The 26,811-nt window shown below is 36.1% G+C and overlaps 1 protein-coding gene across 1 annotated transcript in view; it reads right to left on the bottom strand.

The window, feature by feature from the left end:
• LOC150109826 (RNA helicase Mov10l1-like) overlaps positions 1-26,811 on the bottom strand; it is a 422,682-nt gene that overhangs the window by 268,166 nt on the left and 127,705 nt on the right. Inside the window, exon 6 of the mRNA XM_090414598.1 lies at positions 25,289-25,366. Coding sequence (XP_090270724.1) covers positions 25,289-25,366 — 78 coding nt within the window. The remainder of the gene's footprint in view (positions 1-25,288; positions 25,367-26,811) is intronic.

The raw sequence follows: 26,811 nt of genomic DNA on the forward strand, positions 1-26,811 counted from the left end.
TTTGTCAGTTCCCAAGCAACATTTATTTGCTTATCACTCAACTCCTCATTCCATGTTATAGCTAGCTCGAAGCTGTCACCTAAGCTTGTCATAATCACCAGCCTTGTACTTCCACACAGATCCTTTCCTTACAGAAGTCTGTATATGGCTAGCCACAACCCAGGTGATCACTTCATGATCACTCTCACCAAATGGAGGAAAGTGCAAAACTCCACTCATAATTACATCCTCTGATGAAATGATCAGATCTAAAACTCTTAATCCTCATGTGCCCTCCTTTTCCCTGGCTAAGATAGTTGTCTCTCAAGAACTCAAGAAATTAATTTTCCTTATTCCCAAATGCTGTCTCTTCATTCCAATCTATACTGCCATAATTAAAATTGCCCATAATAATCACCCTTTCTTTGTTCACTAATTCACTAATCCAAGTTTATATATTTCTTATACATTTCTCTATCACCACCCTCCACATTCCCAGGCTTATAGCATCATCCAATTAAATATGTCTTCCTGTCAACCTCCAACTCACACCACACTGCCTCATAACTGGTGCCACTATTTTCCTATTTATCTCCAACTTATGTGGACATAATTCTCCTGCTATTGTCAGCAGCACTCTCCCTCCCTTCTTGTCCTTTCTATCACTGCTAAAAACACCATATCCTTTCCATTTCTATTCCCATCAAGATATTATCTTCATTCAACTACATTTCATTTATTAATATTAAAAGTACAATACCATTAATCTGTCCAAGTTAAAAGTCTATTGAAATCTTCCTGTATAGAATTAACATTACAGCAATACTCCTAATAATTTCACCCAACTTTGCATTATCAGCAAACATTTGAAGATGTGCCTAGTCAAACCATATTAAATATCATTAGCACAATAAATTAAACAGTTTTATTCAATGATGATATAACAGCCGTGAGGCCCCTTTTATGGAGAAGTACAGCACCATCTCAATCCCTCCAAATTTTATCTGGGCTCAGGACTGGCATAGCTGACACATCAAGCCTATGGCTGGGTCTTAAGTATTCCTGACTATAATCCATGTGTGCTCAAGGGACTGATTTGTCTGCTTGCAGGAGGAAAAACTCCAGTTAAACTGGGGAGAAAAACCCTGCTGTCCATGCCCAAGACCAGCCAACTTGGCTATGTCTGAGAAAGATCCTTAAGCTCCTCACGTCAGCAATGAGTATTGAACCCAGGACACTCCTTTCTCAGGCATATGGTTGCAAAGAAAGATGCGAAGATGGCTAAATGCTGTCTAAAACTAGCTAAATAAAAGTCATAGGATGACTTTGGTAAGAACATAGAAAATAAATATCAGGAAAGTGACAAAATATTCTGGAGGCTGATTAAAAAGCTCAGAAAAGGAGGAAAGAGTGCTGTAAAAGAAATTAGAGATGAAAAAGGTAACATGAAAACTAAAGAAATTGCTAAATGAAAAAACAAGCAGTGACCACAGTGATAAAAAAACACTGAATCAGGAATACATACCCATATTCGAAGTAGAAAAAACCATCAAAAGCATGAAATGTGGAAAGGCAGCCGCAGTAGATGATACTCAACCAGAAATGCTCAAATATGAAGATATAAAAGTCTTGCAGTGACTGTACTGCATAGTTTAGAAGGTCTGGACAGAGGGGATAGATTCCAGATGATTGGAGTAGAGCTCTCATAGCACCCATATACAAAAAAGAGAAATAAAAGTGAATGTGAAAATTACAGAGGTATTTCCCTACTGAGTGTTCCTGGTAGGATTTCTGCAATTATACTTTAAAAACAGTTAAGAAGGATTGTAGAGGGAAGCTTGGTGAAAAACAAGCTGGATTCAGGCCAAATAGAGGCTATCAGGATCAGAAATTCACTTTATGACAAATAGTTGAGAAATCATGGGAATATAACAGAGATCTGTATTTAAGTTTTGTAGATCTGGAAAAGGCATATGACAAGGTGTCAAGAGAGAAGCTATTCAAAACGCTACAATTATATGGTGTAATGGGGCATTATATCAAGCAATACTTAGTCTTTATTTGAGTTGAACAGAGGCAGACCACAATATTCTTTGGTCTGAAACACAGCTTCTACATAGATTATTATTATTATTATTATTATTTGACACCTCCAGGGAGTCCAAAGACTCATCGAGGGAGAGTGTGCTAACAGCATCGAACGATTGGTTCCCTTCCAACTACTAACCACGCTCAAACTTACTTAACGGAGCCATTAGTAGCAGAGGCTCTACCAATCGACCAACCTTTGCCGGCAGATGTTGGTACAAATTCCAAGCCTGTTTAAGGAGAGTGCTGAGGCCTTGCTTTGCTTCCTAACTTGAATCGGAATGACTGCCTATCTTTATCAAAAATATGGGAAAATTTAATTTGAATAACACATCATTAAATTTTTTTTTTTAATTATTTAAGACCAAGAACGATATTTTTTTAAAGATATAAGCATCCTAAGAAACCAACCAATTTGTTCTATTTTGAATAAATCAAATGTTTGCATTCTACTTTGTAACAACTGTTTTAAGCCACTGACAATGGTCTGGTAATTTCAGACTGATATACATGGCAGTATATTTAATAAATAATACTTCTACCTTGTGTTTTCATGTAAATATTGTATAGAACCATGGCACAAGTTTCTCTTAAAACTAAAACTTGTCTACCACATCAATTCAGATTTCATGCACTCAAAACAGATGAACTCAGAAAACAAAAACAGTAACTCATGAAAAATGACAACCTTCAGTTGGACTGGTTGGCATGATAACCAAACACAGCCTCCATTTGCTATTGTCTCAGATTTCACCCTGTCTTGCCTTGTAAGCAATTTAAAACTACTAGATTGCTAAGAATTTGATCGACTGTACCATCTGTACATCTTTTCAAAGGGCTCAAAGGTATGTATTTTGAATGCACATCCGGACTATTAAAACAAATGTGATGCAATGTTTATACGTTGAAAAGTGTCCTCTTCATGAAGAGTATACTGTGTTTATTTTTAGGAATTATGCGAAGCTTAGAAACAATTAGGGGAGACTTTAATAGGAATAAGTCCAAAAATATAAAATCAGTGATACTGCTATTTGGTGGACGAGCACTGGATACCTAGCACATCCTGAATATTCACTGTGATGTGTGTGTGTGTGTGTGTGTGTGTGTGTGTGTGTGTGTGTGTGTGTGTGTGTGTGTGTGTGAAAAGTTTTTTACCTTCGGTTTAATATATGTTAAAGATACCAAGTAATTTTATAACCTTGGTTTTAATCCTTTTTCCCAAGTAAGCAAACAGACAAGTAAGTCAAGTTTGCATCTGAACGTGGTTCAAGACTTATGGTGGTGATGAAACACCAAGGCAACTCTTGGTAAAGATGGATTAAGTTCTGATCACTTTCTTTAGTATTTCCAATAAATGTAAAACACATCTCCTAGGAGATGTATGACATTATAGGTGGGTTCACTACCCAGACCGGTATCAACCTTATAGGAGATGTATGACATTATAGGTGGGTCACTACCTAGACCGGTTTCAACCTTCATAGGAGATGTGTTTTACATTTATGGGAAATATTAAGGAAGGTGATCAGAACTTAATCCATCTTTACCACGAGTTGCCTTGGTGTTGCACCACCACCATAAGTCTTGAACCACGTTCAGGCACAAACTTGACTTACTTGTCTGTTTGCTTACTTGGAAAAAGGATTAAAACCAAGGTTATAAAATTACTTGGTATCTTTAACATATATATATATATGTATGTAGAAATTTTTTTTTTTACCTTGGGTATAATATATGCTAAAGATACCAAGCTATTTTAAACTTGGTTTTAATCCATTTCCCAAGTAAGCAAACAGACAAGTAAGTCAAGTTTGCACCTGCAAGTAGTGCAAGTCTGGGTGACCCGCACGTAGTGCAAGTCTTAGGCAACTCGTAGTAAAGGTGGAATAAGCTCTGATCACTATTCTTAATGTTTACCCTTAATGCAAAGCACATCTCCTTGAGAAGATGTATGATTCTATGCATTGGCAAGGGGCCACTACCAAGACCTGTTTCGACCTTTATTGAGGTTTCATCAGTGGGAGCCAGGCTCAGAAATACCAAGGTTTAAGTAATACAGAGCTTATAAGTATTTTACCAAAATAAGTTACCATAAGGTGCTTTGACCTTATTAAATAAAAATCTCAGTATGAGAGATAGATGTATTAAGTTTTTTTTACCTTGGGTATAATATACGCTAAAGATATCAAGCTATTTTAAACCTGGTTTTAATCCATTTCCCAAGTAAGCAAACAGACAAGTAAGTCAAGTTTGCACATGCAACTAGTGCAAGTCTGGATGATATTATACTGTATTACAGCATATATTATACCCAAGATAGGGAGGTCAGTAGCCCGATCGGGCTACTCACCTCCCTATCGAGTACAATCCCACCAACTCACAAATCAGAAAACTTCACACTCCTTAAGAAAGTCACTTCTTGGCCTGTAGAAGTTACCAACAGATTAAAGCCGTTTAACTCTATACCCCCCCCCCATATTTATGGACTCCCAAAAATACATAAAGAAAATGTGCCATTTCATCCCATAGTGGATGGCATTGATTCCCCCACATACAAATTAGTTAAACATTTGGTCAAAGCGCTCACACACTATACTGGTAACACACCATCACACATAAAAAACTCAGCCCACTTCAAAGACAGCATTGATAACCTTACTCTCCAACATATTGACATAATGGTCAGCTTTGGCCTTATTAAATAATTTTTATTTAATAAGGCCAAATAAAAATTAAATAAAATCTCCTTATTATTCAAAATTTCCCACTCAAGGAATCTTTAGAGCTAATCCAAGCTAAATTTTCTCCCGATATCTCAGCCCTATTTCAGTTCACAAGAACTCAGGCTATTTTGTTTGGCAGGGAAAATTCTACAAACAAATAAAGGGGACAGCCATGGGTTCACCACTCTCCCCACCCTCAGCCAATTTCTTTATGGAGACCTTTGAAGAAAAAGCCTTAGCCTCTGCCTCACAAAAACCAACCGTATGGTTTCGCTACATTGATGATGTGTTCGCTATTTGGCCACATGGCTCTGATACACCCCTCTCCTTCTTAACACACTTAAACAACAACACCCCAGAATCAAGTTCACCCCGGAAAAAGAGGAAAACAACAGCCTCCCTTTCCTAGACACACTAGTCACCCGCCAGCCTGATGGAACCTTGGTTTTCTCCGTTTATAGAAAACCCACCCATACAGGCAGGTACATTCACCAACAATTCCCCCCCACACACAACACAACAACAATATGGAGTGGTGAAAACACTATACAACAGGGCTAAACTAATCTGTTCTAACGACATGGCCCTAAACACAGAACTAAATCACATCTTCAATAGTTTCTCAGCTAATGGCTACCCCTCCAAAAAAAATCCAAAAAATATTGAAACCTACAAACCACAACCCCCTCATCCCCTCCATAACAAGGATTACTCTAAATTCATCACCATTCCCTACATCCGAGGCACCTCGGAAAAAATTAATAAAATCTTAAAAAAACATGACTTGACCTCCTGTTACAGACCATACAGAAAATTGGCATCACTTATCTGCTCCACTAAAGACCAACCACTTCCCCTAGACCCGCCTAGTGTATACCAGGTCCCTTGCAGCTGTAAACTGTCTTACTTTGGCCAAACAGGCAGGACAGCGAATATCAGAATTTCTGAACACAAGGACTACATCCATTTTCACAAGTACAGCCATTCTGGTCTTGCAGACCATGCTCTGGATACATGCAACAGAATACGGTGGAAGAAAGCTACAGTAATACACCATAGCAAATACAAATTCGAAAGACTGTTTATGGAATCAGCCTCAGCCGTAAGAAACTCTCCAAACCTCAAAAAATTTGGTTGTATGAGACTGCTCCAAATTTGGGAGGCTTACATCAGCAGACCTTCAGCCCAACGGCCAAGAACACCTACTTAGCCCGTTAGAGGGCACCATCAGGACTTTTAGGGAGAATAATAGCTTCATCACTTCATTCTCAGTTACTGTGTTGTAGTGCCTACGTGCACGTGCCTTTTTTTGTAAGTTCCTTTTGAAGATGGCAACATGACATTGCCGAAATATCGGAAATATTTATTAAAGTGTAATTTAATTTATATTCGTATCTATGTTGCCAATTCCTGAAATGATTTAGTAATCACATCATTCATTAACAAACTTATTCTCATCCTTAATAATATCCTATTATCACTTTTATTCCTTGAACTCCTTTTCCTATCTCAGTTTTAAAAATTTTTTAAATCAATGAAACTCCATCTTATTATTTTACCTATCATTAATATCATGGATCAATGCAGATCATATAAAAATCATAATCCAACAAAATATACAGAGGTTCAGAAAATTATTAAACACAAGATCAAAGAAGCAAAAGAAATCTGGATGAATGAAAAATGTAAAGAAATAGAAATTCTACAAGAAAAGCATGACAATTTTAATCTACACAAAAAGATGAACGAGACCTCAGGTATGTGTAAGAAAAAACAATTCTGTATCCTTAGAAACAAAAAGGGAGAAATTATATCCAAAAAGGATGACAAAATACAAGAATGGGTGAAATATATAGAACTCTTTACTGATAACAGACAGAACCCAGAAAATACTTATGAACATATGGAAGGTCCATGCATTCTAAAATCAGAGGTAGAATGTGCACTAAATTCAGCTAAAAATGGTAAAGCCCTAGGACCAGATAGAATACCAGCAGAAATAGTAAAGTTATTAGAAGGTGACAACATTAACATATTAGAAAAGCTATTTAATAAGATCTATGATACAGGCATAATCCCTCAAGACTGGTTACAGTCGACCTTCATCATGCTACCTAAAAAAGTAAATGCGAAAACTTGTAATGACTATAGAATGATCAGCCTAATGAGTCATGTTCTCAAAATGTTTCTGAAAATAATTCAAAAAAGAATATACAGAAAATGTGAAGACACCATCAGTGATACCCAATTCGGCTTTAGAAACGGCTTGGGAACAAGAGAGGCCCTTTTCTGTTCTCAGATCTTATTTCAAAAATGTATTGACCAAAACAAGGTAATATTCATTTGCTTCATCGACTTCGAGAAAGCATTTGACAAAGTCCAACATGCTAAAATGATTGTACTATTAAAAAGGATTGGATTAGATGGTAAAGACATCAGGATCATTGAAAACTTATATTGGAACCAAAGGCACCTGTTCAAGTTGATGACATTATTACAGACTCCATTAACATCAAAAGAGGAGTAAGGCTTTCACCTCTTCTGTTTAACATCTACTCAGAAGCCATATTTTAAAAAGTCTAGGAAGAAAGAAAGGAAGGGATAAGTGTAAATGGTGAAATCATCAGTAACATCCAATATGCTGATGATACAGCTCTTCTGGCTGACAATATTCAGGATCTTCAAAATCTTTTGGAACTAATAAATGAAGAGAGTGAAAAAATGGGATTAAAAATAAATATCGCCAAAACTAAATTCATGGTCATAAGTAAGAAACCAATTCTTTATTTAGCACCTTCTTTAAATAGGAAACAAATAGAAAGAGTGGCAAAGTTTAAATATCTTGGATGCTGGTTAAATGAAGATTGTAATCCAGAAATGGAAATAAAAGTTAGAATTGAAATGGCAAGAAAATATTTTCTCTTGATGAAATCAACACTGTGTAACCGCAGTTTAAACTTGGAGCTTAGAGTAAGCTATGTATGGTCTGTACTGCTGTACGGTGCAGAAACTTGGACCTTAAAAACAACATCGATAAAAAGACTTGAAGCCTTTGAGATGTGTTTATACAGATGAATGTTAAAAATCCCATGGACAGCAAAAAAGGCCAATCAGGAAGTACTGGAACAAATGGGGAAATCACGTGAACTTTTAGATACCATACAAAGAAGGAAAACTGCATATCTTGGTCACCTACTTCGTAATGAAAAATATAAGATACTTCAACTGATTATAAAAGGGAAGATAAATGGAAGAAGAGGACAAGGAAGACGAAGAAAATCTTGGCTGGCAGAAATCAGACAGTGGACTGGTATGAAGTCTGAGAGACTGCTCAGAGTAGCTGAGAATCGCTCAAAATTTGCCAAGGTGGTCGCCGACCTCCGATAGGAGATGGCCCTCAAAGAAGAAGAAGAAGAAGAATATCAGATTCACTGATCACATCTACAATCTCTACATGAAATTTCACAGATTGTTATTACTAAAAGCACAAAAAAGATAGGCAGTATATATGATTTCCTCATAAAAATTTAATTTTTTAATTAAAACATAGTTGCATTCAAAAGACATGTCCAGATCTAAGGGCACTCCATAACATAAAAGCTTGGCTTATCTCATTATATCACAGCACAAATAGAAACTATAACTTATTATTTATCATTTCTGTTTTGGTAATAAAGTTGACTCCAAGGTTTGATTACTCATATCTTTTTACTATCTTTTATGATATTGCAACTAACAATTTTTTCAAAGAGGTTCAAATGCAAGCATAAACAAGATCACCGGATAAATATCCCTGATGATTTTTAAGGTGAAAAGCAAAAAATCATAACAATTTACAAGATAGCTATAATAAAAAGCTATATCTAATAATAAGAAGAAGAAAACAAGATATACAGTGGTATCTCGCTAATCCGAACTAATAAAAACTGTGCTCGTTCGGATTAACGAAAAGTTCGGATTAGCGAATTTTCGCCCAAGAGAGAACAATAACTAGCATTTAAGACAAAAAAAAAAATCAGATTCTAATGGTACATCAATTTAATTCTGTAAATAAATGTAGTATCTGATAGAAAAAAAGCTATTATACTGCAGTGTAAAACATAAAAAATAATACAGTACACAAGTTTATTTTAGTAAAAAATTTAGTTTGTATGTACCTGTATTGTTGAGGATTCTGATTTAATAAAACTGCAATAAAAAAAGCTATCAGTACATAACTGTGGGACTTGATAATATATCACCATGTATTCTGAAGCAGAAGCAGAAGGAAGAGAACAAGATAATATTGATTTTTTACAATCAGCTACAAAACATATATAATAAAATAAATAAAAATGATTGCATAATTTTAGCAGGAGACTTAAATGCAAGAATTGGAAACACGAAAATTGATAATAATATAGGAATACATGGAGAACACACTCTAAACTGAAATGGTAAAAAATTGATTGACTTTGTAGTTTATAATAACCTAAAGATAATGAATTCCTTCTATAAACATAAAGACATACACAAATATACTTGGGCAGCAAGAGGATGGAAATCAATATTAGATTACTTCATATTAAATGAAAGGACATCAAATTTTTCACTAGATGTTAGAGTTCACAGAGAATATGAAATAAGCAGTGACCACTTCCTTGTTAAAATAAAATTAAGATTACCACCTAAATGGCTACAAGTAACAAGAACAGAAAGAAAAATTGAAACATTTGTTTATAAAACTAGACTATTGAATGACACAAATGTACAATGGCTATATGAACAAAGAATTAACCAGTATCTAGATAAAATAAAACAAAATGAAGAAATAGAAATAGAATGGCTTAATATAAAAACGATACTAAATGCAGCAGCAAATGAAAGCTTAGGAAAGACCAAAAAATTCAATAAAAGAAAAAAACTGAAGATCTGGGATGATACAATCAAAGAAATAATCAAAAAGAAAAAAGAAGCCTATCACAAATGGTTAAGCAGTAAAAGATTAGAAGATGAAATAGAATATAAAAGAATAAGAGCCATAGCTAAAAGAAAAGTCAGAAAAAGACAGAGAGAATCGTGGAATAAATTTGTTTCTAATTTAGAACATGATTTATATAAAATAAGACCCAATGTATATAAGATTTTGAAACACCTAAATGCAGATACCAAAGAAAACATAAAATTAAACACTGAATTGAAATTAGAAGAATTTCTAAATTACTACACAGAACTGTGGACAGACAAATATTTTAAAAAAGACAACTGGCAAACAATTAACGAAAATGAAAAGGAAATAACTGAAGAAGAATAAGAAATCTGCCTGAAAGAAACAAGAAACGGAAAATCACCTGGAGAAGATAAGCTAGGTTCAGAACTATATAAATACGCAGGAACAAGATTCAAAGGAAGACGCTTATTATTTTTAAATAAAATTTACTTAACTGGTATCCCCCCAATAGAATGGAAAAAAGCAATTGTGATTCCTATCTTTAAGAAAGGTAATAGAGATGACCCTAAAAACTATAGAGGTATCAGTATACTAAATTCATGTTACAAAATATATAGCAGAATCTTAAATAACAAACTAATGAAATATTCCGAAAACTTTATTCTAGAGGTACAAAATGGATTTAGAAAAGGAAGATCATGTATAGACCCAGCCTTCTGCCTAAAATTAATAATAGAGAAAAGAAGAGAATATAATTTAGAAACACATATTGCATTTATTGACTTTGAAAAAGCATTTGACAAAGTTAAAAGAAACATATTATTTAACATATTAAAAGAAAGACAAATACCAAATAATATCCTAAAAGCTGTCACAAGTATATATGAAAATAATCAAATACAAATAAGATTATATCACGAGCTATCATATACAAGAGATATAAACCAAGGGGTCCGACAGGGATGTCCCCTCTCAGCAACTCTTTTTAATATCTAATTAAATGAAATAATAATAAAATGGAGTAAAAATTTACTTCAAGGAATTAAACTTTCATCTACAGTTAACTTAAACACTCTCCTCTTTGCAGACAACCAAATAATAATTACAAATTCTTAAGATAACTTACAGAAAGCTATTTTAGATCTAAATGAGATAGCCAAAGATTATGGTATGATAATATCAACAGAAAAATCAAAAACTATGGCCTTTAAAGGACAAGATCCAGCAAGAACTAAGACAGTAATAGATAACAAGATCTTAGAACAGGTGAATTCATTTAACTACCTAGGATGTATGATCACATATGAAAATGAAAAAGATATAAACATAAAAATTGCAAAATATTTAAAAATAACAGGAGTAATTAACTCTATATTTAAACCAAACCTAGTTCAAAAACAAACCAGGCTAAAAGTATACAATACGTTAGCCCTACCGGTCTTAATGTATGAAAGCGAAATCTGGACAATAAAACAAAAAGACAAAGATTAACAACAGCAGAAATGAAGTTTATGAGAAAAACTGCAAAGTATACCCCATTTGATCACAAAAGAAACAAAGATATTATGAAAGAATTAAACCAAGAACCAGTAATTGAAAAAATTAAAAAATATAAACATAAATGGATGGAACACATTCAAAGAATGAAAACAGAAAGATTACCAAAACAAGCCTTAAAGTACAAGCCATTAGGAAAAAGAAAACCAGGACGTCCTCTTAAACGATTCAACGATGACTTCTAAGGCCGGAACAGGCCATACTAGGCCTAAATCCTTGATACGTATGATGATGTATTCTGAAGGCAATGTGTCAGGGAGTTGACACCTGCCTTGACATATTTGTTTATATAGGTATTACATTGGGTCAAGTTCCTAAGGAGTGGAAGGAGGGCAAGATTGTGCCACTTCATAAAGGAGGTGATCGAACTCAAGCATCAAAGTATAGGCCTATCTGTGTGTCAGATGTTGTGGTTAAGTTGTTGGAGAAGCTTGTGAGACCTAGGATCCATAATTGGGTTGACAACAATGGTATTATCTTTGATGGACACCACGGATTTGCTAAAGGGAGGCTATGTTTTAGTAATCTACTTACTTATTACAATGAAGTGACTGATTCATTGGACAGAGGAGAAGGATACACAATAATATACTTGTATTTCACAGAGGCTTTTGATAGATTACCTCACGATAAGTTGACAGTCAAACTAGAGCAGACGGGGTTGGATATTAGATTAGTGCATTGGATTGGAGACTGGCTATCTGATAGGTATCAACAAGTTGTGTATGGGGGAGCGATATCCAGGAAAAGGTAAGTCACTAGTGGAGTGCCTCAGGGGTCTGTTTTGTTTATTAATGATATTGGTGAAGATTTGGATGGAGATATTTAGTTGTTTGCAGATGATGCAAAGTTGGGACAAACCATGAAGAGTAGAGAAGATGTTGTGGCATTACAAGAAGACTTGAATAAATTGAGTGATTGGGCACGGAAATGGGGATGTGAGTTTAATTTTGCAAAATGTAAGGTTTTAAAATTTGGAAAACAAAGATGGGATGCAAAATTTATGCTTTGTGAGGATATATTGTTGGAGGTGGAGGAAATAAGAGATCTGGGGTGATAGTGGATAAGGATCTGAAATTTAAGGGACACATAGCGAAAATTGTGAAGACAACACAAAGGCTTCTGGGAATGATACGGAGGACACTGACTTCTAGAAGTAGGGAGATTCTTGTTCCATTGTATAAGGCTTTGATTAGGCCACACATGCACTATTCTGCCCAGATTATTTTAAACATATATATTTCTCAATAAATTGTATATTATGTATGAATTCTCCTACTCAAATTGTGATTTACTATTCCCATGCAGTTCACATCTTGGTGATAGTAACTCGCTCTCTGTGGTAAACAACATGCCCTCCCCAACAGCGTTAGGGACAACTGGAGAGTTTTTTCGTGCTCTGCTTTTACTTCTCATTAGTCATTTATGAAGGATTGTTCATTATGTATCTCAAGTATTGTAAATTACTGGTAATTTTTGATCAAAATAATGGGAAAGAAGATGAAGCTATTTGGGTAGATGACTTTGAGAATGCACATAAGGAAACTGTTCTCAATGCCAAAAGTAGCAATAGTGAATAGGAGCTTCTTGGTAAGTCACACCATTTTCAGTTTGTTTTTTGTTTTTTACTTAAAACTTTAGTTTCTGAAAATCCTCGCATATAGTTAGTGGGATAGAATGTGTAGGTTATAGTGTGTTTAGGAGGGACAGAGAGAATAAAATGGGGGGAGGGGTATTACTGATGATAGCTGATGAACTGCGGCCAAGGAGAATTGAAGTTGTATCGCAGGATAGTGAAAGGAGCTCATTTGAGGCTATTTGGTGTGAGATTGAGACTGGCGGAATAAAATATACAGTTGGGTGCTGCTATAGACCAGGTGATGGAATAGATGGTGGAGATAGTATGCATAGGGAAATTGATGAAATGAGTGGAAGGAGGGTAATTATTATGGGGGATTTCAACTATGGTAACATTGATTGGAAGGAGGAGAGGACACATGTGAAAGGAGCTCATTTGAGGCTATTTGGTGTGAGATTGAGACTGGCGGAATAAAATATACAGTTGGGTGCTGCTATAGACCAGGTGATGGAATAGATGGTGGAGATAGTATGCATAGGGAAATTGATGAAATGAGTGGAAGGAGGGTAATTATTATGGGGGATTTCAACTATGGTAACATTGATTGGAAGGAGGAGAGGACACATGTGAGGAAGGAAAAGGATTTTATTCAATTATTAAGGGATAACTATCTGAGACAGCATGTAATTGAAAATACTAGGGGTGTGAGAGTGCTTGACCTGGTAATAGCATCTGAGAATTTGACTGTAATGAATATGATCATGTTGCCACCTATTGGTGAGAGTGATCATCAGGTCTTGACCTGGGAGGTGGCTAAAGGTGTGGAATTTTCGATTAAGACAGGGTATATGTGGAATTACCATGCTGGCAAGTATGACAAGCTTAGGAGATTGCTTGGATCAGTGCCATGGCATGTACAACCGCAAGGGCTGGATGTCGATAGAGCATGGGAAGTGGTCAAGGAGCATTTACAGGAGGTAATGGCTGATTGTATAGCTAGGGTCCGAATAGTAAAACAAGTAGGGGTTAAATGGATGAATAACACCATTAAGCTTGAGCTGCAAAAAAAGAAACAACTGTGGAGGGAATTTAAAGAAAGGGGTGACCTGCAGGCACACGAACGGTATAAAGTGCAGGCCAGAAGGGTAACGAGTGTGGTATAAAAAGAAAAAGCGGATTATGAAAGGAAACTAGCTTTGCAAGCAAAAGAGAATCCAAAACAGTTCTTTCAATATGCTGCAAGCAAGGAAAAAACTGTACACGGCAAAATGATTTTAAGGAATGACGATGGTAAGGAGGTCACTGAACCAGTCGATATAGTGGAGTTACTGAGCACGCACTTTGCAAAAGTATTCATCCAGGTGGTGACATTGAAAAAATGAAGGAACCATTAGTTTATATGGGAATAGTGATGAATGAAGTGGAGGTGACTAGTCTATTACAGAACCTTAATGTGAACACATCTGTGGGATTGGATGGTATACCGGCACAGGTCTTGCGTGAAGCGGCTAAAGAATTATCAGTGCCCTTGGCCATGTTGTTTAATCTGAGTCTCAGGTCTGGCTTAGTCCTGAAGGTGTGGAAAGAGGGGAAAATAGTTTCACTGCATAAAGGAGGATCCAAGACTAAGGTTGCAAATTACCGATCGATCAGCATATCAGGAATCATTGTCAAGGTCTTAGAGAAAGTAGTCAAGGGAAAAATACAGGAATGGATTGATGAAAACGAGATACTGTACAGGGGACAGCATGGCTTTGTGAAGGGTAGATCATGCTTCAGTAACTTGCTCAAGTTTTATAACAAGGTGACAGCTGAACTGGATAAGGGAAATGGGTTTACAGTGATACTGCTGGACCTGGCAAAGGCATTTGATAGGATACCACATGGAATACTAATCCGTAAACTACAACATATGGGAATGGATATAGGGTTGGTGAGATGGATAGGTGGTTGGTTGATGGAGAGATATCAAAGAGTAGTTTATTCAGGAGTAGAGTCCAAAAGACGGCCTGTGACTAGTGGTGTGCCGCAGGGTTCTGTTCTTGGACCACCGCTGTTTAATCTGTTCATTAACGATATAGGGAAGGATCTAAGTGGAACAATTCATTTGTTCACTGATGATGCAAAGTTGGGTAGGGCAATAGTGAATGCAGAAGATGTCAAAGTCTTGCAGGATGACTTAGATAAATTGGAGTTCTGGGCTAAGGAGAATGGATGTCAATTTAATGTGACAAAATGTAAGGTTATGCATTTTGGGATGAAAAGATTAGCAGCAGTATACCACATTGATGGAACTGTACTCCAAGAGATTGATGAGGCCAGGGACTTGGGAGTGTTGGTGGATAGGGAGATGAAGTTTAGGGGGGCACATTGTGAAAATAGCTAAATCAGCTCATCAACTCACTTGGTTGTTGAAAAATACCTTAACAAGCAGAGACAAGCAAGCTATTGTACCTCTGTACTGAGCCTTGATAAGACCTCATCTTGACTACTGTGCCCAGATTTGGTCACCTTGGTTCCTTCTTGATGGGGAGGAGGAGGTGGAGAGGATCCAGAGGCGAGTGACTAAGATGATAGCAGGTCTATGGAATGAACCATATGAGAACAGGTTGAAGATTTGTGGGTTGCAGAAACTAGTTGATAGGCGGAGGAGGGGAGATATGATCGAGACATTCAAATTGCTAAAGGGATTCTATAGGATTAATTCAGAGGATATTTTTGAGATCAGGACTGGTGGTGGGAGAACAAGGGGACACCTATGGAAGCTGGGAAAGAGTGTGGTTAGCAGGGGTGTTAGAGCTGGGTTCTTTACTTTTAGAGTGGTAAATGAGTGGAATAAGCTGCCAGAGTCTGTTGTGGGTGCTATGATGGTGAATGAGTTCAAGACAAGGTATGATAGATACTGTGAGATGTCCACACAACTATGTGATTACACATAGTTGTGTGGACATCATGTCCACACAACTATGTGATTACATAATGTAATCACATAGTTGTGTGGACATGATGTTTAGGGCCTCCCTCGATGAGTCTAAGGACTCCTGGAGTCGCCCGAAATAATAATAATAATAATAATAATAATAATATCTCCCACCACAACTTTTTAGCTTTCAAATTCTTAAGTATGGATCATTGGTTAAAGACTGGATTTATAAAACACACCAAAGAGAGCAATATAGCAAATACAAGTGGCTATAAGCAACAAGAAAATGTTGATATTGTATACGGATCAAATGAAACTGATAAGGGTGTGTTCTGACATCTCTAGAGAACCAACTAGGAAGATAAAAAATCTTCGTAAATATGATATGAATTACTTGAAATGTGGATTTTCATGGACTGGAAATGAAGCGGTGGTGAAACTTTAAAAATGAAAGCATGAAACCAACTAATATAAATCGCCATTTTGAATCGAAAAATAATGATTACAAGGACAAACCTGTAGAAATTTTTCAAATAAACTAAAAATTTTAAAGTATCTCAAAAAATGCATTCGTTAGGTACAAAAAAAAAATCAAAATGACCTTATATATTGTCAACCCTTGCCCGAACATACAACAGGAGACAGACATATTCAACAATATATATAGATTTATGCATCAAAACAAACTTGATTGGAAAAGATGTGTTGGAATAAGCATAGGCGGAGTGAAATCCATGGTCGGATCTAAAAAAAAGGGCTTGTGTATGCAGCAGTCAACACACTGCTGCATACACTGAAAGGCTCTGGGTACACATATGATGTCTACAGACCTACGAAAACTTCTGGATGAAGCTGTAAAAACCGTAACTTATATTAAAGGCCATCGTCCAAATGCCAGACTTTTCACTCAGCTTTGCAAAGAAATGGGACGTAATCATACATAACTTCTTTTCCATACCAATATTCGTTTGCTTTTATCGTGAAAAAGTCTTTCTCTTTACTCATTTATTTGAACTTTGGAATGAATTACAAATTTTTCTTGATGAAAAGTTTGAATTGAAAAAAACATTTACATAACTGGAAATGGCTCAGTCAAGTAGCATACCTGGTGTTGTGTCGACTTCCTTCTAATATATGTAGCTTTTAGTCTATCATACAAATACTCGTAAGACTCTTTCTCAGGTATCCCGTGGTACCTCTGAATAACAATGGAATTGCCTCGGGGTTGAGCCAATACCAGAGTATTTTGAGATCAACCTCTCCTAAAGCACTAAGAAATTTATTTTTTATTTGCTGTGCTACTCAGGGCTTTTAGATTAAATAAACTATATCGATCAAGAGGCAATCTCTAGATTGTACTTAAGTGACACCTTGACCTTGCAGACGTGGCCAAAATCTCTTCTTTCTAATTTCCCAGCTAGGCTCGTATTAAGTTTTATAAGAGATGCATTGATTCCAAATTACAGATAGTCTTAATTGGATTCAAAAGCAAGGTTTATTGAACACTATAATTATATATAGAGAGTACATGTTAGTTTAGTTCTCATTCTAAGAGAGTTCCTGACAAATAGGTTAACATTAAAACACTCTAACATACAGATACTCAAACAAACACTTTAACTAGGTATGATATTCACAGCAATACTTTTTCCAATCCAGTCACAACTAAACCACTCTAGATAGCATCAATGTCTTTTACAATTTGTTATTAATATCACTCTTCGCTCTGAATTTTATCATAACACTCTTTAAACACACAATATAATTCGATTCCATAAGGAGACAGTAAATTTAACAGTATTTATCTCAAGATCACTACAGTTCAGTTCTTTATAATACTATTAATGTTCTTTCCTCTGAATCACAATGCAGCACAAATCCTTTCATCCTTAGCTAACAAATTTAATAAAGTTTACTTATCTATCTTGAATGTTCATCACGTTAATTGATCTTCAGGAATCTGTTTCTCCTTGACCGAAATTTCCACAGGTTCCTCTCTGGCTTTCTGTGGACGGCTGGGGCTACACTCGCTCCACAGGCCTACGGACTTCGAGTTTCCACTGATGCCTCGATCAAAACCTCCAGAGTAGAGGCGCTACACCCTTCTCCAGTTCACGACATCGAGAGACCAACAACAGGAGATCAGGAACCAAAAAGCCTCATGTGTGTGTGGGGGTTCTTGACCCTTTTATTTTGCCTTGGTTCCTGGCAATTCTCGCACTCCGTGATGTCCACCTAGCGCTTTCATGCGGGTCGACGTCACAGCATCCACCTTCCTCTGCTACCCTTCTCGTGCACTGTCAGTACACGATTGCCCGGGGCAAACCGTTTCCCTTGCATTTTTGCTTCGTAACCTTTGGATTTACATCCCCTTTAGAAATTTGTGCAAGTCATTCAACAACTCCTAATATTTACGGCTCTAACAAATATTAAGTATTTACTTAAGTTAAGGGATATTACATCTCATAATATTGTTTCTTAGCCGAATAAGAAACTCAAAAGAGTTTCGTTCCGAATATAGAAACTACATGAAGTTCGGTGATTCCAAGCATAAGCAGAATACCTGGGTAGTGCAACACCTGACCCATTTGGTAGTGCAAACTGAGGCAACTCATAGTAAGGGTGGAGAGAGCTCCGATCACTATTCTTGGTATTTACCGTGAACGTTCACATTATGAGTAAATACCAAGAATAGTGATTGGAGCTTGCTCCACCCTTACTATGAGTTGCCTCAGTTTGCACTACCAAATGGGTCAGGTGTTGCACTATCCAGGTATTCTGCTTATGCTTCATAATATTGTTTCTTAGCCGAATAAGAAACTCAAAGAGTTTCATGCCGAATATAGAAACTATATGAAGTTCGACGATTCCAAGCATAAGCAGAATACCTGGGTAGTGCAACACCTGACCCATTTGGTAGTGCAAACTGAGGCAACTCATAGTAAGGGTGGAGAGAGCTCCGATCACTATTCTTGGTATTTACCGTGAACGTTCACATTATGAGTAAATACCAAGAATAGTGATTGGAGCTTGCTCCACCCTTACTATGAGTTGCCTCAGTTTGCACTACCAAATGGGTCAGGTGTTGCACTATCCAGGTATTCTGCTTATGCTTGGAATCGTCGAACTTCATATAGTTTCTATATTCGGCATGAAACTCTTTGAGTTTCTTATTCGGCTAAGAAACAATATTATGAGATGTAATATCCCTTAACTTAAGTTCATGTCGCCGAAGTGAAGCCTTTGGCTCTTCATATAATTAGTAATTAAGTATTTACATTTCCACTGTTATTTACACAAACTAGTCAGTAGTCTTTTGTTGAAATACTAGATAAGTACTATTTTTTCTTAAATTTGAAACATTTAACATATTTACAAAGCTGTATTATAATACCTAGAGACAAGCACATGTATTTATTTTCCTTTTCATTGGGTTATGCATGTTAAACCGTGATAAGATTGGAATTCCTAAAATCACAATCTATCACAATTTAACACTGGTAGATATACTTACTGTATTAAATAATCTTCATTTGTGTGTATAAGGCAAGGAAATTTCTATATTTCATGTCCAAGATAAAATGAACGCCACATTGGCAAAGATGAAGTTAATGCAAATGCGGGATGGTAATGAAGAATTTGACAAGCTTCATCTCTTGATGAATTGCTCGCAAGTTCAAATGAACAAACTGATAATGATGTGAAAATTACTATCATGCAGCATTCACAAAGCTTATAAATGAATCTAGAAAAGTATTTTCCCTGATTTGGACTAATATTGAGTGGATAAGATAACCTTTAAATATCAACAAATCTATGCCAAAGGGTCTGTCACCAAAAGAACAACAACTTTTAAAACTAGCTTCTGATGTTTTCCTAAAAAAATAAATACAACAAGAATACGTTATCATTATTTTGGCTATAAATACAAAAGAATTTCCTGAATTAACAGCTAAAACTCTAAGGTTCATTTTTCCATTTCCAAGTTCATGTCTATGTGAAGTTGGATTTTTGGCCCTTGCATATATTAAAACAAAGAAGAGGAACCACATTATAGATGTTGAACTGCATCTGAGATTGAAATTAACAACTACACAGCTAAATTTTGCTGACATTTTATCCCACCATAAGCAATTTCTCCTCTCATTGATGATCTTCTTTAAATTAAGTAAAAATTTATAGTATCTTTATAAATTTTGTTCTATTAAAAATAAATCATATTTTTTGTTTACATGTACATATAAATTCAAATAAAATAACATTTAGAATGAAATATACTTTATTTATTTATTTATTATTATTTTGATAAGGGGTACTTGGTAATAATGAAAATTTAAGAAGGGGTACATGGATATCTGAAGTTTGAGAAACACTGCTTTACACAAAGAAGGCCAAACTCAACAGTTTATAGCAAAAGAATTGAAATGTTCTCAAGCAAGCATCAGTAGAGTATTGTGATAGTATTCTAATAACCAGAGTTTTCAAAATAATTGTTGCAATAGCAGATGAAAAGTAATAACCACATCAAGAGATGAGAGGAGATTGAAGAATATCGTGAAGAAAAACTGCTTCCGAAGTGCAAGGTATTTTTCACAGGAGATGGAAAAAACTAGTGTGAATGTGTGTAAATCTGCAACATTGAGACGACTTCAAAAATTGGATTTTAAATCACACGTTGCTAAGATGAAGCCGCTTATGACTTCCAAGCAAAAGGCAGCTAGACTGCGATGGTGTAAGCAAAGACTGTTGTGGGTTGAAGAGGATTGGAGAAAAAAAGGTACTTTTTAGCGATGAAAGTATGTTGTTTCGTGTGTGTCCCAACTAGCAGTTCACAGTCTTTTATTTTATCAAAACACACCTGTATGATCTGCAGATTACAAACAATTTCATTGTTGTCTCTTGGGGCAACTTCTTGAAGACATTTCTTCATAATTCCCCAAAAATTCTCAATGGGGTTTAAATGTGATGAGTTTGCCAGCAAAAGAATTACACCGATTTGCCTTTCTTCGTAGTTTTCTAGTAGTGCTCTTGGAAGTGTGACAATAAGCTGAATCAGGAAAATCACCATCACATAAATCTTACAATGCTGGTAACATAAAGTGCTTGAGAATTTCTTGGTGCACTTTGGAACTGACTTGTACACAATCCATAGCCTACTTGGACCCTCTTCATGCACTCTTTATCAAATGCTTCTTACTTAAGATGCCAAACACGTATCCCTTGATGACCATGGGATACACACAAAACACACTTTCATTGCTAAGTACCTTTTTTCCCCCCCAATCCTCTTCACCCCACAACAGTCTTTGCTTACACCATTGCAGTCTAGCTGCCTTTTGCTTGGAAGTCACAAGCGGCTTCATCTTAAGCACATGTGATTTAAAACTCAATTTGTGAAGTCGTCTCAATGTTGCAGATTTACACATATTCACACATAGTGTTTTCCATCTCCTGTGAAAATAACTTACATTTCGGAAGCAGTTTTTCTTCACAATATTCTTCAATCTCCTCTCATCTCTTGATGTAGTTATTACCTTTCGGCTGCTATTGCAACAATTATTTTGAAAACTCTGGTCATTAGAATACTGTCACAATACTCTACTGATGCTCACTTGAGAACATTTCAATTCCTTTGCTATAAACTGTTGAGTTTGGCCTTCTTTGTGTAGAGACACTAAACAACACCTCTTAGTGTCCGATATGTCACTCTTCAATTCATGTTTAGCAAATGATTAACTGAAATCCTTGCGCAATCAATTCCTTACACACACACACACACACAAGTCAGTCCCACAGCTAATGAATAATAACTATTTTCTATGCACTAAATTAGAATTACAAATCATTCAACACATTTTCTTTGATTATTCTAATTTTTGATTCAGAGATGTACTTGTTTGCATTACAACATATAACACCGTCTGTTATGCTGAACAAATATGAGAATTTTTGAATTACAAATGTCACTATATCATATCCAAAATTAAAAACTGTGCACACAATTGTTCATTAAATGATATATCTAAGTTATAATCATATGTTTATTGGACATCCACAGATGCCATATGGTCACTCTGATGCTCAGTGATGTGTCACACCAATCCTCACCATGTAGTTCTATTATATGCTTTTCTGGAGGCTTCAACTCTCTGAAGATCAGTCACTCCACACACACACACACACACACACACACACACACACACACACACACACACACACACACCATCCATCCATCCATCCATCTGACTGACAGTCTACCACATCCTTTTTTCCAGGAACTTCATCTTCTATTACTTCTGAGTTCTCCTCCATTATTTCAATGTGTCCAAAATATTTTAACTTTCTTCTGTCAATATCCTTAAGGAGCCTTAAAGTACTAACTGATCTTTTCTAACACCTATTCATTTGTATGCCTTTCAGTACATACAAATTACAATGTGGTGTTACAGAAGAAACAGCCTTCTGTAACACCACATTTCAAAAGCAGCTATCCTTTTCTTATCTGACTTCTATAGGTTCCAAGTCTCACATCCATAAATTGCTGTTGGAAAAACAACTGCATCTCAAATCCTCAACTTTGTGCCTATGGAGATAGATCCATTCTTCCAGATTTTAGACATGTCTCTGAATGTTGTTTTAGCCATTCCTAATCTTTTTCTGATGTCTTCTGAACAGCAATTCTTCACATTTGGAATGGATCCCAGGTAGTCAAAGCTTGCTGACTTCTTAAATCGTTTCTCCTTTAAGATACACTTGTTTCTCAAGAGCTTCCCTGTTTGTATTTACTTTGAGAACCATAATCTTTGTCTTGCTAGCATTAAGTTTAAGTCTTCTGTTATTAGTAATCTTGTTAACTTTGTCAAGAATTTCTCCAAGTTCTTCCTTGTCATTACAGAGGTGTGTGGTATCACTAGCATACATACCTCAGATTACTGATCAATCTACCAACTATCCTAATTCCTGTCTTGAGCTCATTCAATGCTTCACGCATGGCATCCTCATATAATAAACAAGTGAGGAGAAAGTAAACATTCTTGCCCGACTTTCTTTCCAACCTGAGGCCAATCAGTTAATCCAACACCTGTTCTTACCCTGGCTTCTTACTCTTTGTACAGGTTGGCTATCAACCTGGTAGTGTGTTGAGGAAAATCCATTATTTTCATTACTTTCCACAGTTTCACATGTTGAACATAGTCAAAAGCTTTAGAGTAAGCTGATTTCTGGTGCCCTAATCTTTCCTAAAACTTGCTTGTTCCTGAGGCATCTCTGCCTCAACTTTGGCCTCAATCCTATTTAGCATGAACTTCAATTGATAAAATTATTCTGTTGTTAAGTTAGCACTTCTATAGTACAACTAGAAGAACAAAAGAACAATAGGATATTGTGCCCTTCTAGTGTAAAAAAAAAAAAAAAAAAGAAGAAGTTCAATTCTTGTCATAATGAGAGGAATCTTTATATGGGATTTTTCATTTGAAGGCAAGTTAACCAATCTCATAATGGAGATTAAGATTTTGAAAGTTTATTTTTCACTTGGTTAGACTATAATAAATTTAGTTTAATCCTTTATCTAAGTATGAGCAAACAAAGTTTGCGCCTGAAAATATCTTCAGGACTGCGGTAAGGTAATACAACATCGGGCAACTCGTTACAAAGGTGGAGCAAGCTAACATCACCTCTATCTCAGTATCTCCCATAATGCAAAACACATCTCCCTGCGGATATGTATAATTTTATGCATTAAGGGAAGGGCCACTACCCAGACTAGTTTCGACCTTTATTGAGGTCTCATCAGTGGGAGACAGGCCCAAGTGGAGATACCAGCCAGAAGCATTAACAGGTCATCTCTACCTATAGGAGTTGCCAATTGGTGTGCCACCTTTTTAACAAATTACTCTGGATTTAGAGAAAGACGTTGAAAGTTTATTTTTCACTTGGTTAGAATATAATAAATTTAGTTTAATCCTTTATCCAAGTGTGAGCAAACAAAGTTTGTGCCTGAAAGTATCTTCAGGACTGGGGTAAGGTGGTACAACACCAGGACAACTCCTTGCAAAGGTGGAGCAAGCTACCAACACTCCTATCAGCAATCCTATCAACAGTCCTGAAGATACTTTCAGGCGCAAACTTTGTTTGCTCACACTTGGATAAAGGATTAAACTAAATTTATTATGGAGATTACGATTGCTTGAATGCGTAATTTATGATTACTTGTATGTGCAATGAAAAATCTGGATATTCCTTCAAAGAAACTCAGGTTTTTCATCCAATATACAAGCAAATTAGGCATGCGAGTACATGCAATTTACAGACAAAATTACTATCATTGCTGGATGTAAGTGGTACATGGTGTTGTGTATTCATCATAGTAATATCAATGTATATAGTTATCTCAATAACGCAATTGGAAAAACAGCGGAACATTATGCCCTCAATTGGAAATGACCTGGGTTCAATTCTTGTCAATACAAGGCGAATCTTCACAGGGATTTTTCAATTGAAGGTGATACGGAGGTAGCGGCTCTTTTCTCACAGAAACTCGGGTTTTTCATAACGTGTTTCATAGACAAATTGGCCTTCAGGACACGCAATTTACAGACAAAAAAATACTGTTCTTGGCAATGATGGTAGATGTGTTGATGATAGTAGTGTGGTTGTAGGAAAATTAAATAGTAGTGGAGAGGGTGAGATGTATTTAGTGAAGAAGAGTAGGGTGTCCTCCTGCGATGAGTCCTTAGACTCCATGGAGGTGTCAAGTAATAATAATAATAATCAGTACCATTGACAGGGTTTAGCATAGAGGCAGCCTGCCTCATAGCATGGCTTAATATGGACGCTCATTCAGCAATATTGAGGTAGGCACCATCGCTATGCTAAGAATTCCTGTTAGCATAGCAAGTGCAGAAAGAAGTTTTTCCAAGCTTAAACTGATTAAAAATTATTTGCAAACAGCAATGATCCAAGAAAGATTGGTTGGTCTAGCAACTTTATTGATTGAGGCGGCCATAGCTTATAGTTTAAATTTAGAAGAGTTTATAAACAGTTTTATTGTGTGATATCCCTGCAGAGCAAACATTTAATTAATATTATGACGTAATCATTTTGCATTAATGTTTCTCTTGTAATAAAAATAAAATAGCAATTGAAGATTTTCTTATATTTTTGTCTTATAATCCATCAAGAGCAATATTTAATCATTTGCCTCAGGGTGCGATCTAATCTTGCAAAGGCCCTAATAATAATAATGTATTAAGTTGGAAAATTAGGTAGCAGAGATCATTAGTTATGCATAGCTAGAGGATTAAGTATTAGGGAATGTAGTGAGAGGTGTGTGTGTGTGTGTGTGCGCGCACGCGCGCGCGTGCGTGCGTGCGCACATGTGGAGAGTAAAGTAGTGTTACCCTCGCATGATGGGGCCATAGATTCCTTGGAGGTGTCACATAATAATAGTAAGATTAATGTAGAAAATAAAAGAATTTTTATATATTACAACAAACTAAATGCTTACATACCTCATCTATTCTTTGAAATGCATTAAGTCGAACAATATCTGATTTAGATAGAGCACCACTATCTATGAGCCTGAGGGTCTGAAAAAGAATGACAACATATATATAGACATATATATATAAACATAAATATATAGATATTATTATTATTAAGAGAGACTTCCACGGAGGCAGAGACTCATCGAGGGAATCCACATACTACACACATCAGCTATCATGCTTATTCTTGAATTCATTCACACTGCTTGCACTCACAACATCTAATGGCAATCCATTCCGATCATGCACCACCCTCCAAGAGAAAAATCTAGTCCTCACCGCTTCTTAGTGACCTTCATTCTCAGATTCCATTGATGCCCTCTCGTCCTTTCCCCACCCTTCATAAATTGAAATCCTATATGACCCTTTCAGAAGATTATAAGTCTCAATCATATCACCCCTCTTTACCCTGTTTGCTAGTGTCTCCAGTCTACGAATTCTCCATCTGTCATCATAACCAGTATTCCACAATCCTGATATCATTTTTAACACTCTCCTTTGTACTCTCTCCAATAAATCAGAATCACAATGGAAACCAGGTGACCAGACCTGAGTCTAAGTGAGGTCTTATCAAGGTCTCGTGAAAAGGCAGAAAAACATCCTTATCTTTACATGTGAACATTCATTTCAGCATTACAATTATCTTTCAAGTTCTATTTGCAATCTTAGCTACACGACCCCTGAATTTCAACTTACTATCTATTAACACTATAAGATCCCTAGCCTCATCCGTTTCTTCTAGCCTAATCCCACCAATATAATACGAAATTGGATATCTAATCACGCCAAAGTGAATGACTTTACATTTACTGACATTGAACTGACATCTATTTTCCCATGCCCACAATTCTAGCCTATTCAAAGCTTACTGCAAATACTGCATATCAGCAGCATTCCTGATTACTTTACCTATCTTTGCAACATCAGCAAATATTGCTTGTTAAATTCTTCCCAATATCATTAATGTACAGACTGAATAACAGTGGACCAAGCACTGATCCTTGTGGTACACCACTAGTTATTTTAAATCTTGCAGACTCACATTCTCCATATACCACTTTTTGTTATCTGTCAGTCAGCCATCCTCTTATTCATGCTAATATTTTATAACCCACACCGATTTTCTCCAATTTATGCAGCAGTCTGTCATGTTAATTCTGTCAAAAGCCTTAGCAAAATCCAAAAGTAACATGGTGTATCCATTCCCCTTGTCTAGTTCAGTGGTAACATTATTATAGAATGTGAGCAAGTTGCTAAAATGACCTTTCCTTAGTAAACCATGTTGTTCATTGTAAAGTAGAGATTCACTGTCAACCCATTTCTGAATGTGAGCTCTAACAAATTTTTCCAAAATCTTCACCACCACTACTGAAATACTAATTGGTCGATAGTTGGATACATCGGCCTTTGCACCACAATTGTGCAATGGAATTACCATACATTTCTTCAATTCCTGCAGAATCATCCCTGTTCTGAGACTCATATTA

Source organism: Typopeltis vanoorti, chromosome 1 (assembly GCF_054136105.1).
Source record: "Typopeltis vanoorti isolate ZY-2024b chromosome 1, IOZ_Tvanoo_1.0, whole genome shotgun sequence".
Taxonomy (NCBI): domain Eukaryota; kingdom Metazoa; phylum Arthropoda; class Arachnida; order Uropygi; family Thelyphonidae; genus Typopeltis; species Typopeltis vanoorti.